Source organism: Rana temporaria, chromosome 5 (genome assembly GCF_905171775.1).
Source record: "Rana temporaria chromosome 5, aRanTem1.1, whole genome shotgun sequence".
NCBI lineage: Eukaryota > Metazoa > Chordata > Amphibia > Anura > Ranidae > Rana > Rana temporaria.
The window spans coordinates 34,432,596-34,445,896 of NC_053493.1; the positions used below are offsets into that span (position 1 = coordinate 34,432,596).

Below are 13,301 nucleotides of genomic sequence, written 5' to 3' on the forward strand. Positions count from 1 at the left end.
TACCTATATTAGACAGGTATCTGCTCCCCCCTGAAAGGTGTCCAATGTGACACCAGAGGGGGGTAGGAAACGGAAAAGCGGAAGTTCCATTTTTGGGTAAAATTGTGGCATTCCACTTTAAGGCTGGCCATACATTATAAAATTTTCTTAACAAATTTCCTTTAAATTTACCTTCAACTATGTAGTGAAAGGGCCTACCTGACTGCATACAATTTGAAAGTGTTTGGGTTTGACCTCATATTAGATCATTTTGGTAAATTTAAAAAGGTAAATTGTATATTATATGGCCAACGTAAGATAAACTTGTGTAATACACTGGCTGGAGTTCTGCTTTTAATTAGTTTGACCGAATAATTTTTATTGACTTTTTCTTTTGTACACACTTAGGCCCGGATTCAGATACAAATGCCTATCTTTAGGCGGGCGTAGCGTATCTCATATACGCTACGCCGCCGTAACTTTGAGAGGCAAGTCCCGTATTCAGAAAGAACTTGTGCCCGAAGTTACAGCGGCGTAGCGTATATGGGCCGGCGTAAGCCCGCGTAATTCAAAATAGGCTGGTAGGGGGCGTGTTGTATGCTAAATAGTTGTGACCCCACGTAATTGACGTTACTAACAAACAGCGCATGCTCCAAATTACGCCGCAAATAGTCATTGCTTTAGACGTGAACGTAAATTACGCACAGCCCTATTCGCGTACGACTTTCGCAAACAACGCAAAATTCGACGCTGGCCCGACGTCCATACCCAACATTGGCTACGCCTCATAGAGCAGGGGTAACTATACGCCGAAAAAAGCCTTACGTAAACGACGTAAAAAAAATGCACCGGGGGCACGTACGTTTCTGAATATTCGATGCGTAAATCTACGGAAGCGCCACCTAGCGGCCAGCGTAAATGTGCAACTAAGATACGACGGCGTAAGAGACTTCGTATCTAGGCAACTGTGAGGCGTATCTGATTCTATGAATCAGGCGCCGAGTTGCGACGGCCCGCATTCGGAGTTACGGGGGCGTATCTGGAGATACGCCGTCGTAACTTCTTTCTGAATTCGGGGCTTCGTTTTTGTTGGCTTGTTTATGATAACTAGAACAAAGGAAAATGTCTTGTGTGGGCTCTGACCAGAAAGCACCTGCCCGATATGCCCCTTGCTCCTCCACTTACATCTAAAAACCTGCGGGTCTTCTCCAGTTGTTTCTCCAGGGAAAGGTTCTTTTGACGCAGGTCTTCCAGAATGGTATTCTTTTCTTGTTCCATCTCCATGTTATGGCTGACCTGTTCCTCAAGCTCCACCTCCAGCACTTTCACTTGCTTGTGAAGGTCTCCCGAGTCCTTCTCTGCTTGACGTTGGACCTCAATCTTCTCCTTCAAGAGCTTCTCAGTCTCCTCCAAGAGCTCTGTGGAAAGACGTCACAGAAGATGTGTTAGGCCCAATTCTGTGGAAGCCATGTCTATTTACAGTGTCTTGATAACCCAAATGCCTGTGTTCAGAAAAATACTGGACTGACTGACATATCGGAATTAGTCATTTAAGGCTCTTACTGTAAAGAATTGTTTTTTGACCCAATTTGAGAAGATTGTGGAAATTCACCACAATTCACTGAAGCAAAGTTGCGGGGCTGCGGCTGCCCAATCCAGTTTTCATGATGCATTTGTGAATGAACCCAGAAAAATCTAAACTGAAATTTATATCAAACTAAAACCTAAAATAACCCTCATGAGTGCAATTTTATGGATTTAAAGGCTTAGGTTTACTAAACCCGGGGCACTCAGAATCTGATGCAGCTGTGCATGGTAGCCAATCAGCTTCTAACTTCAGCTTGTTCAATTAAACTTTGGTAATAAAAACCTGGAAGCGGACTGGTTTGTATGCAGGGTCCACCCATAATTTCTTTTAAAGGACAAGTACAGCCAAAGCTAGTGAATAATAAATATGGATAGGATCCCAATAAGTCCTATAGAGAAAACTCATACTTGCAACACTACAATACTTTGGAATGTAGGGTCCACCCATAATTTCACTTAAAGGAGAAGTACAGACAAAGCTTGTTTGGCTATTAAGGATGAACTCTGGCGTGTTCGCATGCTACACGTGCAGAGCCCGCCAGGAAGTGTGCACGGCGCTGCCCTAATCACAGCCAGGGAGACATTGTCCCGATGCTCGGCTGCAGAGATCGGGAAATGTCTCCCTGGCTGTGATTAGCGCAGCGCCGTGCACACTTCCTGGCGGGCTCTGCACGTGTAGTATGCGAACACGCCAGAGCTCATCCCTATTGGCTATACTTCTCCTATGGATCACAGGAGTGCAGTTTGTTTTGCACTCCTGTGACACGTTTTCAGAAGACACCAGGCTGAAGTCTGCGGTCTACTGACGTCACAGAGCATCATCACGACCATAGAGTCGCGATCTACCCACATGCCTGGACCGACACCCGGCTCGGCCTCTCAGCGAGTCGATGAGGGACTGAGGCGGCCGCTCCCACCCCTCCACAGCCCAGCATTCTTGCGAGAGCGTGGGGGCAGAGCAGTGAGCTGTTGACCGACAGTCAGCAGCTCTCTGTTCACAGAGCTGTTAGAATCGAGCGGTGGTGTTTGATCGCTCGGTTCTCAGTGTTAGAGATGCTGGGGGACAGATGCAGCATTGGGTCGATGCTGCACCCACCTAGGTAAGCATTAAAGTCCAAAACTCCACACTTCTCTTTTAAGTGGGTCAAAAATATAATACCATGTCAAACAGACAATTTACCACATAAATAAACAATAATGTAAATGTAGGAACAAGGTTCTCCAGACTGTGCTCTAAAAAAGTTCAACAGTCATTCTGACAATGCTACCTGCGAACTTGGAAGAGCCCAGTGCATCTTGGCAGAAGTACAGGGGACATAGTCCAGTGTCCGACGAGGCTTTTTATTTAATTTTTTAAATGAAAAAGTTTGAATTAAATTCAAGTCCAAAACACCAGGTAGAGACCTTCAGCACATCTGCGCATGCAGCAGATGGTATATCAGGGGACTAAAGTTCCTCTTTAAATGCTACGTTTCTTTTATTATTAATACACGTTTAATGTAATACTTTGCATTAAATTAAACCATTTTCCCCTATATTCCAATATGTCAGTCGTCAGAATCCAATATTCTTCCCAGCACATCTGAAAGCCAGGACGTGTCAGCCCAGTGCACCGGGTGCAGTTAGACACACAGTCTAATACTTTCCATGGTTTGAACTGCAAACTTTCACCGGGTGCTGTTACAAGGGAAAGAGATCCGTCACAAAGATGATTAATGAGAAAATGAAAAGAAAATCACCAGTTGCTAAATGCAATTTTCTTCCCGCTGTCTTAGCGAGCCCTGCCTATTACCATCATCTTAAGAGAAAGTGATCGTCGAATGTTCAGTGATCCAAAAACAGAACAGAACAGAATAAAAATTTCAGTTCTTGTGATAGAATTCGGAATCAGGAATGATAGAGAGTGAAACATGATCATAACTGGAGGATAAGATGATGGTTATTTCGGGGATATGGTGCATGTTAAGGAAAAGAGTTCAGGAATAGAAGAGATTCTCCAGGAAAGGGCTAAGAACCTTCCATTTCCTCACCAAGGAACCTATTCATCCATTTAAAGTTCTCCATACATTAACTTTCAGAAGAGAGCAAGAGCTGTGTGACATCTCAGCCCTTATCTGAAATCAGCTGTATCTAAACAGACTGGCTGTAATGCCACATACACACGATCGGATTTTCCGTTGGAAAAACCTTGGATGTTTTTTCCGACGGAATTGCGCTCAAACTTTGCTTGCATACACACGGTCACACAAACGTTCTCGGAACTTTCAACTGTCAAGAACGTGGTGACGTACAACACTATGACAAGCCGAGAAAATGAAGTTCAATGGTTCCGAGCATGCGTCGGAATTGCTACAGACGATCAAATTTTTGTGTCGGAAAATTTGAGAACCAGCTCGCAATCTTTTGTTGCTGGAAATTCCGACAGCAAAAGTCCGATGGCGCATACACACGGTCGGAATTTCGGACAAAAAGCTCACATGGGACTTTTGTCGGAATTTCCGATCGTGTGTACATGGCATTACAGGAGATTGCTGCTATAGTATATACCCACTTTATACAGTTCCTTTAGAACACTGGTCTCCAATCTGTGGTCCAGGGGCCAGATGTGGCCCTTTGCTTTATTTTATCCACTGATACCAACAGTGGTACATAACCCCCCTACACACTCTGATGGGGCACAGTTCCTCCCAATTACACCAATGACGGGGAACAATTCCTCCCAATGACACCAACGATGGGGCACAATTCCTCCCAATGGCACCAACGATGGGGCGCAAATCCCCCCAATGGCACCAACGTTGGGGCGCAATTCCCCCCCAATGGCACCAACGATGGGGCGCAATTCCTCCCAATGCACCAACGATGGGGCGCAATTCCTCCCAATGCACCAACGATGGGGCGCAATTCCCCCCAATGGCACCAACGATTGGGCACAATTTCTCCCAAAAGCACCAACGATGGGGCGCAATTCCTCCCAATGGCACCAACGATGGGACACAATTCCTCCCAATGGCACCAACAATGGGGACAATTCCTCCCAATGGCACCAACAATGGGGACAATTCCTCCCAATGGCAACAATGGGGGACAATTTCTCCCAATGGCAACAACAATGGGGGACAATTCCTCCCAATGACACCAAAGATAAGGCATTGTTTTTTTACCCACTGACATCGGGACCTTATCTACTCCAAATGGCCACAGTATGGCCCCCCAAAAGGACAGTATACTGGCCCTTAGTTTAGAAAGCTTGGAGACCCCTGCTCTAGAATGTAAGACATGCTAATGAACAGCCTTGTACCTTTGGCATCTGCTGGTTGTCCTTCTGCACTGCAGCTTAGGTCTCATGACCAAAGTGCACACTTTCCCTCATTAGAGGACTTTAAAGTGAGGCCACAGTCATGATCCCATGTCTGATTAAAAGGATTTTCTCTTTGCTCATGTTGTTGATAGACGTCTATCTGTGACTTCTGTCTAAATGTTCATGCCTTGGATTGTTCTTGTGTTCTGTTTAGCTCTGTTTTTACCCAGCTTATCTAAGTTTATTCCGATCATCAGCCTGTCACTGATGCGATTATCTGTCTGGAACCTGGACTGCCTATACTTGACCTGGTCTTCAGTTTGTTAACTGCGACTGGCAGCTACCGTGTTTCCCCGAAAATAAGCCTGGGTCTTATATTAATTATGCCAACAAAAGACACAGTAGGGCTTATTTTTGGGGTAGGTCTTTCCATGTAATGTGATGTCTTCTCTCCCCCTCTCTCTCCCTGCCTGTCAGGAATCCCCAGTGTTAACAGAGTTAAAATGCTTGTAAAATCCTATAATCCACTCTATTACAGTATTATATAATGTACAATGTGTGTGTTTCTGTAATATAATTGTGCCAAATACCTTTGTTATAGAGCCGCTCTGTGCTTCTGTTACCCGCCGGAGCTCTCTTCCCCCGCAATTATATTACAGAAACGCACACATTGTACATTATATACTACTATAATAGAGTGGATTATAGGATTTTACAAGCATTTTTAACTAGGGCTTATTTTCAGGGTAGGGCTTATATTGCAGCCCTCCTGGAAAATAACGCTAGGTCTTATTTTCAGGGTAGGTCTTATCTCTAACATCTGTCGTGCCTGTTGTTGATGGTTTCCCCTGGCAACACAAAAGGTCTACCAAACTTCATGACAGGCAGCACCCCATACAACAGCAGTCCATGTCAATAAAAGGCTTAGACTTCATACAGCCCTCAGCTCTCATAGGAAAGTGAGCCAGTCTTGGTCTGTAAATCACTCAGCAGAACCCCTTGGCAAGTGGAAGGAGATTAACCCTTTTCTATAGAACCTCTTGGAGCCCCTTACTAGCAAAAGGGGCTAGAAGCACCAACAGAAAAGGTGGTCAGGTTAGGAAAGATCAGAAGCAAGTTATTTCAGCAGTGGCAAGCCAGGATTGGTTAGTGCGAAGGAATCAAGACAGTGGAAGCCCAAAAAAAAGCCAAAAGAGGATTAATTCATTCCCAATCTGTGCTCTTAAAACACCCGTTTACAAGGCTGGCCATGCGGGATACAAACACACCTTCTTTGGGAGCTGCAACGGCTGCAGCTTCTACTAAGCCTGGGAGGATAGAGAACAAAACAAATGCAGTGTATGTAATTCACATGCCGTCTACAGTTCTTCTGCAATGTGATAATACTGGAGAGAGGAGAGAAAGCAGCACAGGGGTGAACAGGGAGTGAAATTAGACTGAAGCAATGTGGAGATAGCTCATCCAAGAGAATACTGTGTGAATTAATTGTCTTATCATCAGTATACAGGTCTTAGTAATATTCCTGTGACGTCATCAAGACAGAATGACCAACGTAGGCTAAACTGCAGCTGCAGCCAACCAAACATTTATAAAACACACAGGATAAAAAAAAAATATGACAGCATGTCATAAAAAAAAAAACAAAAAAAAAACACGCAACATAACAGCAAGCAAAAGGGCAGATATTGCCCGGTTTTCTTACTGTTCGAAGTTCCTTAAGTTTTATAAATGCCTCCCAGTGGGTGTGGAATGACCAAGATCTGTTATACTGATGGCCTTACCTGTTCTGGGAGACGAGTGTGGGATCTGAGCCCAATTTACATGTTATAACCCAAGAATAAAACAAAATGTGTTAAAACAGGAGGATGAAGTGGCAATGATCTGAAAGAGGACCTGTCACTAAGGTTCAGGTAGACAAACCGAGGAATCCATTAAAAAAAAAAAAAACTTTACTTTTTAAAATGTCTCTCTGCTGGGTTTCTACACATTACATACTTTATTGTATACTTTTTTACATACAAAAGGAGTTTCAGGCAAACAGCAAACTAATATTCTCAGTGCTATGTATTTGTGCCATGTTCAATATTCTTAAATTAACCAGTTGAGAAATTTGGGCCTTAAAAACGTCAAAGGAGCTTGGGCATATGCTGTACACAATGTTTCTATGCCCAAGCTGCCGCTCCCCAGCTGTTCCTTGCTTGGCAAAATCCCATTTGTTATTTAGCAGCTGCCGCTGTGTACATTAAAGGGGTTGTAAATCCTCGTATTTTTTTTCATCTTGCATTAAGGTGAAAAAACTTCGTAACCGCCCCCCCCAGCCACCCCATTTTACTTACCTGAGCCCCTTCATTTCGACGGCGGGGTAGTGCTCTCCCTCCCTGCACGGGGTCCTGGCTCTTGATTGGGGGTAAGCGGACATCTTGCTACACCCACCGGAGTTTTGAATTTCACTGTTATTTTGAAACAGTAAACGGAGCTTATAAGGTAAAATAGAGTATTTAGAAATCCGATGGACTGTTTAGATGTTGAATTTTAAAAGCAGCGGCAAACCTGCTGATCGCACAGGCTTTTATAATTCAATATGTAAACAGTCCGAGGGATTTCTACATACTGTATTTCACCTTATAAGCTCCGTTTCATGTACAAAATAATTGTGAAATGGAAAACTCTGGTGGGTGTAACAAGATGTCCGCTTACCCCCTTCTTGGTGTATCATTACTGTGGAGGGGTGTAGCAAGATAGCGGCGACGAAATGTCACTTCCGTTACCGATTCTGACGGGTCGCCTAATCCGACGGAACGCATGCATGACTCCTAGAGGCAGAGGCATGATGGGATTTGTGGTTTCACCACAGCTGGAGGGCCGAGGTTGCCTACCCCGGATATAAATGAATACATACATTTCAGGAAGAGAAGTATTCCGTGTATACATTTACAAGTTAGCCAACGTACATGCAGCATTATTTTTTTGTCGTTAAAGGTGGTAACCTTTGATGTGCATATGATGTAATTGAAAAAAACTTTACAAAAAAATAAAAGATTGCATAGTAGCCCATTATGTGCCACTTACCTGCAGAAGAAGCCCGCAATGTCAGCGATGTCCCCTCTCTCTCTTCGTGTCCATCTTCAACCCCTCTTCCTTCCGGGGGCCGTGGACTCCGGCTCTGCTATTGGCCGGAGTTGCGTGACGCGTCTCTTGCGCGGGAGCCGACAGTCACGGCACAGGCACTATAGAAACGGCACAGATCGTGGCCTTTCTTTAGTGCGCATGCACCGATCATGTCGGCGCTGGCTTCTATGGTGGAGGTTTGGGAGATATTTCGAGCACCTACGGGTATAGCCTTAGGGCTCTTTCACACGGCGGACCTGAACGGGCGCTCCATGCTCCTCTATGGAGCCGCGGATGTCAGCGGTGACATGCCCGCTGACATCCGACCCGCTCCAATCCGCCAAAGTGTGACGGAGGAAAAACCTACTTTTCCATCCGTCTGGCGGATCGGGTGAACACGGACAGACGGTCCGTGTTCATCCGATCCCCCCATAGGGAAGAGCGGAGAAAAGACAGGGCGGTCCCTGCACAGTGTGCGGGGACCGCCCTGTCATCCGCCGGCTCAGCGGGGATCCACGGAGCGATCCCCGCTGAGCAAGCGGAGGTTCACGGGGCGGATCATTACTGATCCGCCCCGTGTGAAATGGGCCAAAATCTAGGCTTACCCGTAAGTAAAAGTAGTTGTAACGGGTTTACAACCACTTTAACCCTTTGTTGACCAAAATGTACGCCTTCCCTCTCTTATCTATAATTATTCTGCCAATTTTCATTTTTGTATTTGTTATCCTCAAACATTTTTTCATTTTATTTTTTTTAAAAAATTCACATTTAAAAATTAAAAAATATTTGCAAAACTCAAAACAACAACTGTCAATTTGTAAATAAGGGTGACATGGTTTGTACAATAATCATCATTTTAGTCACTATAATTGGGACAGATTATAACCTACAATGTATAATTTTTTAACTCCGGCAACATTAGTTTTCTTAAAATGAAGACTGGTCAATTTATCTTTTTTCTTTTAATTTTGTTACTTGTTTTTGTTTATCAACCGGATAAAAAAATTTAAATCAGGAAGCCAATCTAATAATCTTATATCCCATAGAAAGAACTGACAAAATCACGGATCGGTTGTGTCAAAAGGAGGCCGTAGACCTTGAAAGTGCTTGGAATTTATTTTTTTAACTGGTGTGTCTGATTTGTTCCCGGGTGACAGGTCCTCTATGATTTAATTAATACACCTTTTTGTTTATAATTACAATATTTAGTTAACTGTAGGAAGAAGTCAACAATTATAAAAAAAATAGGTTTAGACATTAAAAACAAGTATAATATTCAAACAATCTGAAAGCAACAAATAAAAAAAGCTTTAAAATACAATTTAGCACAGTCATAAAAACACAGACACAAAAAACAACAAAAAAAAACAACAAGATAACCTTTTTAGTTTCAAAAATATTGGTAAAGTTTTTAAAAATAATAATATGGCAGTAAATGTGTTAAATATTTGTAGCTTTATATACAACTTAATAACAGCTTTGCTTTTCATATAAACTATTTCAGGCAGAATGACAGCCTGGGGGGTCTGGAAGAGCGCGTGTTTTTTATTTTGATAAAGAATAACTCGAGTTAAAACTGGATAGAAGGTCTAGAACCTCTGTCAGTGTTTTAGCGCTGTCTAGAACCCCGCTGACATTTCTCCCTACTTCCTGTCTCTGTGATATCACTAGGAGGGAAGCAAGGACCATCTCCCCAACAGGTATAAAAGACAACTAGAAAATCAGATAGGTTACAGAGAGTGGGAATATTAATCTCTTAATTTTTTTTTTTTTTTTTTTAATGTCTCTTCCTATTCAGCTAACCACAATTACTGGGACAGGAAGTAAGAGGACAGAGAAGAAGGATCGTGTCCTGCCTCACTCCAGCCAAAGTTCCTTTGAAGCAAAGTACTAAAAAGCTCACTCATCCAAATCATTATTAAAGTGTTTTTTACCCCATCATTTTATATTATTGATTTGTGCCTGCTGAACCATGTGCTTGTATGAAAATGTAAAACGTATTCTGTTCTCTTTGTATTGCTTCCTCTGTGTAAAATTCCTTGTGTTCCTGCCAGCCCCTCTGCTTTCCTAATAAAAACTGACCACGCTAAGCAGGAGAGCACAGCATGGTCAGTTTACTGGCTGTGCTGGGAATTCAGCTTTCTTTCCTCCAAAGGACACACCCCCCCTCCCCCCTGCACAGTCCTTCACTGGGAAGATCAGTGTGCTGCTGCTACCCCTCCCACCAGCTCTTATGCATCTGAGAACAGAGGGAATGTGATCACTTCTATAAAAAGGCAAAAAAAATATTTATATATTTTTTTATTTCTATACATAACTCCCAACTGTCCCTGATTTGGAGGGACTGTCCCTGATTTGGAGCAATGTCCCTCTGTCCCTCATTCCTCCTCATTTGTCCCTCATTTTGGTCTGATCCATATCGTTGGATAAAAAATTCACTTTATCTTTCAAAAAGTGTTTCCCTTTCTTCTGATTTCTAAATTGTTGAATTTGTAAATTCCAAAAGCCAATATAGAGGAGTAGTAATGGTAAAAAAAAAAAAATCACCCGTGGGTTTAACCAATCTTGTTTTTTTGTACAATTCTTCTTTAAAGGGTCACTAAAGGAAAACATTTTTTAGCTGAAATTACTGTTTACAGGGTATAGAGACATAATAGTTAACTGATTCCTTTTAAAAATGATTAAAAATAGATAAAAAACAATCATATAATGTACCTACAGTTTAGTTTCGTTTTTGCTGTTGTTTGCTGGTTCTCTGATGTACAAAGAGCCAATAGAGGGCAGTGATACTTTGTCTAAAACTCCTCAGCACCAATCCAGTTTCGTTTTACACACAGTAATCACACCTCCTTGATTAGTGACCACAGTGAGAAATCTCCCAGTACTGTGGTTATCAGGAAACAGGCAACCAGGAAGTGTCCAGAACAGAGAGGATTTACAGCAACATGAAAGCAAAAACGAACAATGAGGACATGAAACTAGAGGTCGACCGATATGGGTTTTTCTCTGGCCGATACCGATGCCGATATTTCAAAATCGGGGCGGCCGATGGCCGATATTTTAGGCCGATTTTTGCGGCCGATATTTTAGGCCGATTTTTTTTTTTCTTTCCCATTATTTTAGAAAACTTAGGTTGGGGAGGAGGTTATTGTTTAGGGTGGAAAGGTGGAGTGCAGCCTATCAGTGTCCATCAGTGCCCACCAATGCAGCTCACCAGTGTAGCCTATCAGTGTCCATCAGTGCCACCTCATTAGTGTCCACCAGTTCAGCCTGTCAGTGCAACCTCATCAGTGCCTACCAGTTCAGCCCATTAGTGTCCATCAGTACCACCTCATTAGTGCCCACCAGTGCAGCCCATCAGTGCCACCTCATAATTATTAAAAAAGAAAAAAAATACAATCTTAGTCATTTTAAGGAGGGGGGTACAGAGAGGTGGTTGTGGAGGAGGGAGGTACAGAGAGGTGGTTGTGGAGGAGGGAGGTACAGAGAGGTGGTTGTGGCGGAGGGAGGTACAGAGGTGGCTGTAAAGCTACCTCTCTGTACCCCCTCCTCTACAGCCACCTCTCTGTACCCGCCTCCTCCACAGCCACCTCTCTCTGTACCCGCCTCCTCCACAGCCATGTGTTGTGGAGAGGGATGGGTGGGGATGCATTGTGCCCCTTAACTTAAAATAAGGGTCACGCTGATGGGCACATTTTATGTTAAGGGGCACTCTGATGGGCACAACAAAACGTGCTCCTTAACATAAAATTTGCCCATCAGAGTGCCCCTTAACATGCAATATGCCCATCAGCGAACACATTAAAAATATACCCATCAGCGTGCCCCTTAACATAAAAGTTTTGTTGTGCCCATCAGAGTGCCCCTTGACATAAAATTTGCCCATCACAGTGTCCCTTAATAACATAAAATGTGCCCATGAGCACATTTATTGTTATTAAGGGACACTCTGATGGGCAAATTTTATGTTAAGGGGCACTCTGATGGGTATATTTTTAATGTGTATGCTGATGGGCATATTTTATGTTAAGGGGCAATCTGATATGCACAACAAAATGTGTCCATCAGTGTGCCTCTTAAAACAATATGCTCATCAGTGCGCACATTAAAAATATACCCATCAGAGTGCCCCTTAACATAAAAAAGTGCCCATCAGCGTGACCTTGCCCAGCAGTGTTAGTGTTGACAAAAAATAAATGCCCATAGTGATCTACATCAATGAACGAATATGCCACATACCTAGCTCGAATGCAGGGGATGCTGCAAAATAAGAAGCCGGGAAGGAGTAGCAGGGGGCGGGGCGCGCACTGGGCGTCACGCCTCTACTCGCAACGGAGAGCCAGTAGAAGACCCGGGAACCAGGAGCAGCAGGGGGTGGGGCACGCAAGGGTGACGTGAGAGACAGGCGTGGCCCCCTACTCGCAATGTGAGCACGGAGTGGACCGCGAGCTGCGGGGGAAGGACCGTGACGTCACGCCCCTACTCGCCGCCGTACGTAGACTTCCAGGACCTGCGGTGAGTAGCAGAGGCCAATGCGGATGGAGGATTCATGGCGGGGGCGGGGGCACTGGTGACTGGTCAGTACATGACTGGAAGGCAAGGGACCTCAAGGCCTGGATATTGTAGCGGCGAATCGGCCGATTTTTTCACGATAATCGGCCGATGCCGATTTCACAAAAACGGCCAAATATCGGCCGATATATCGGCCGACCGATATATCGGTCGACCTCTACATGAAACCAGGACTGCAGTAAGGTAAAGGAAGCTATTTAGCTAAAAAAAAAAAAATCCTTTAGTGACCCTTTAAGGGGGCGTGGCAAAAGGTGTGTCCTATGCCTGCATACTTTTGCCGATAGGTGTCCCTCATTCCCATCTCAAAAAGTTAGGAGGTATGTCTATACACAAATGTTTTGCCTTTCATTTCTATTATAAGGAGAATGAGTTGTTTTTCAAGGCGATCGTTTACAAACATTTTAACAGAACTTTTATGTAAGTGAATTAGTTCTCAAAGATGAGTTCTGCTAGTAAGCAAAAGGGGTTTAATCTAAAAAGGAGGACCATGGTGCATTTTTTAGTAAATATACATTTTGAATACTTTTAGGTTTATTTCAAAGTGATTTTTGATGAGAAGCTCCCATTTTTATGCACTTGCTGTGGCAAATTATTAGGGTTGCCCCGAAACCACTTTTTTAGGACCGAGTACAAGTAACGATACTTTTTTTCATGTACTCGCCGATACCGAATACCGATACTTTTAAAAAAAAATGTGTCCAGGTGTCCCCAAATGCAGCCTTGTGTCCCCAAAGGCAGCCATGTCCCCAAATGC

General features: G+C 43.7%; 1 protein-coding gene across 11 annotated transcripts in view; it reads right to left on the bottom strand.

Annotated features, from left to right (window-relative positions):
- AKAP9 (A-kinase anchoring protein 9) overlaps positions 1 to 13,301 on the bottom strand; it is a 359,842-nt gene that overhangs the window by 66,234 nt on the left and 280,307 nt on the right. For 10 of the 11 annotated variants that reach the window (XM_040352376.1, XM_040352374.1, XM_040352375.1 and 7 more), the window contains 2 exons: positions 6,136 to 6,174; positions 1,165 to 1,397 (listed from right to left, as the gene is read on the bottom strand). In XM_040352376.1, the coding sequence (XP_040208310.1) occupies positions 1,165 to 1,397; positions 6,136 to 6,174 (272 nt within the window). The remainder of the gene's footprint in view (positions 1 to 1,164; positions 1,398 to 6,135; positions 6,175 to 13,301) is intronic. The other variant, XM_040352373.1, reaches the window with a different exon arrangement.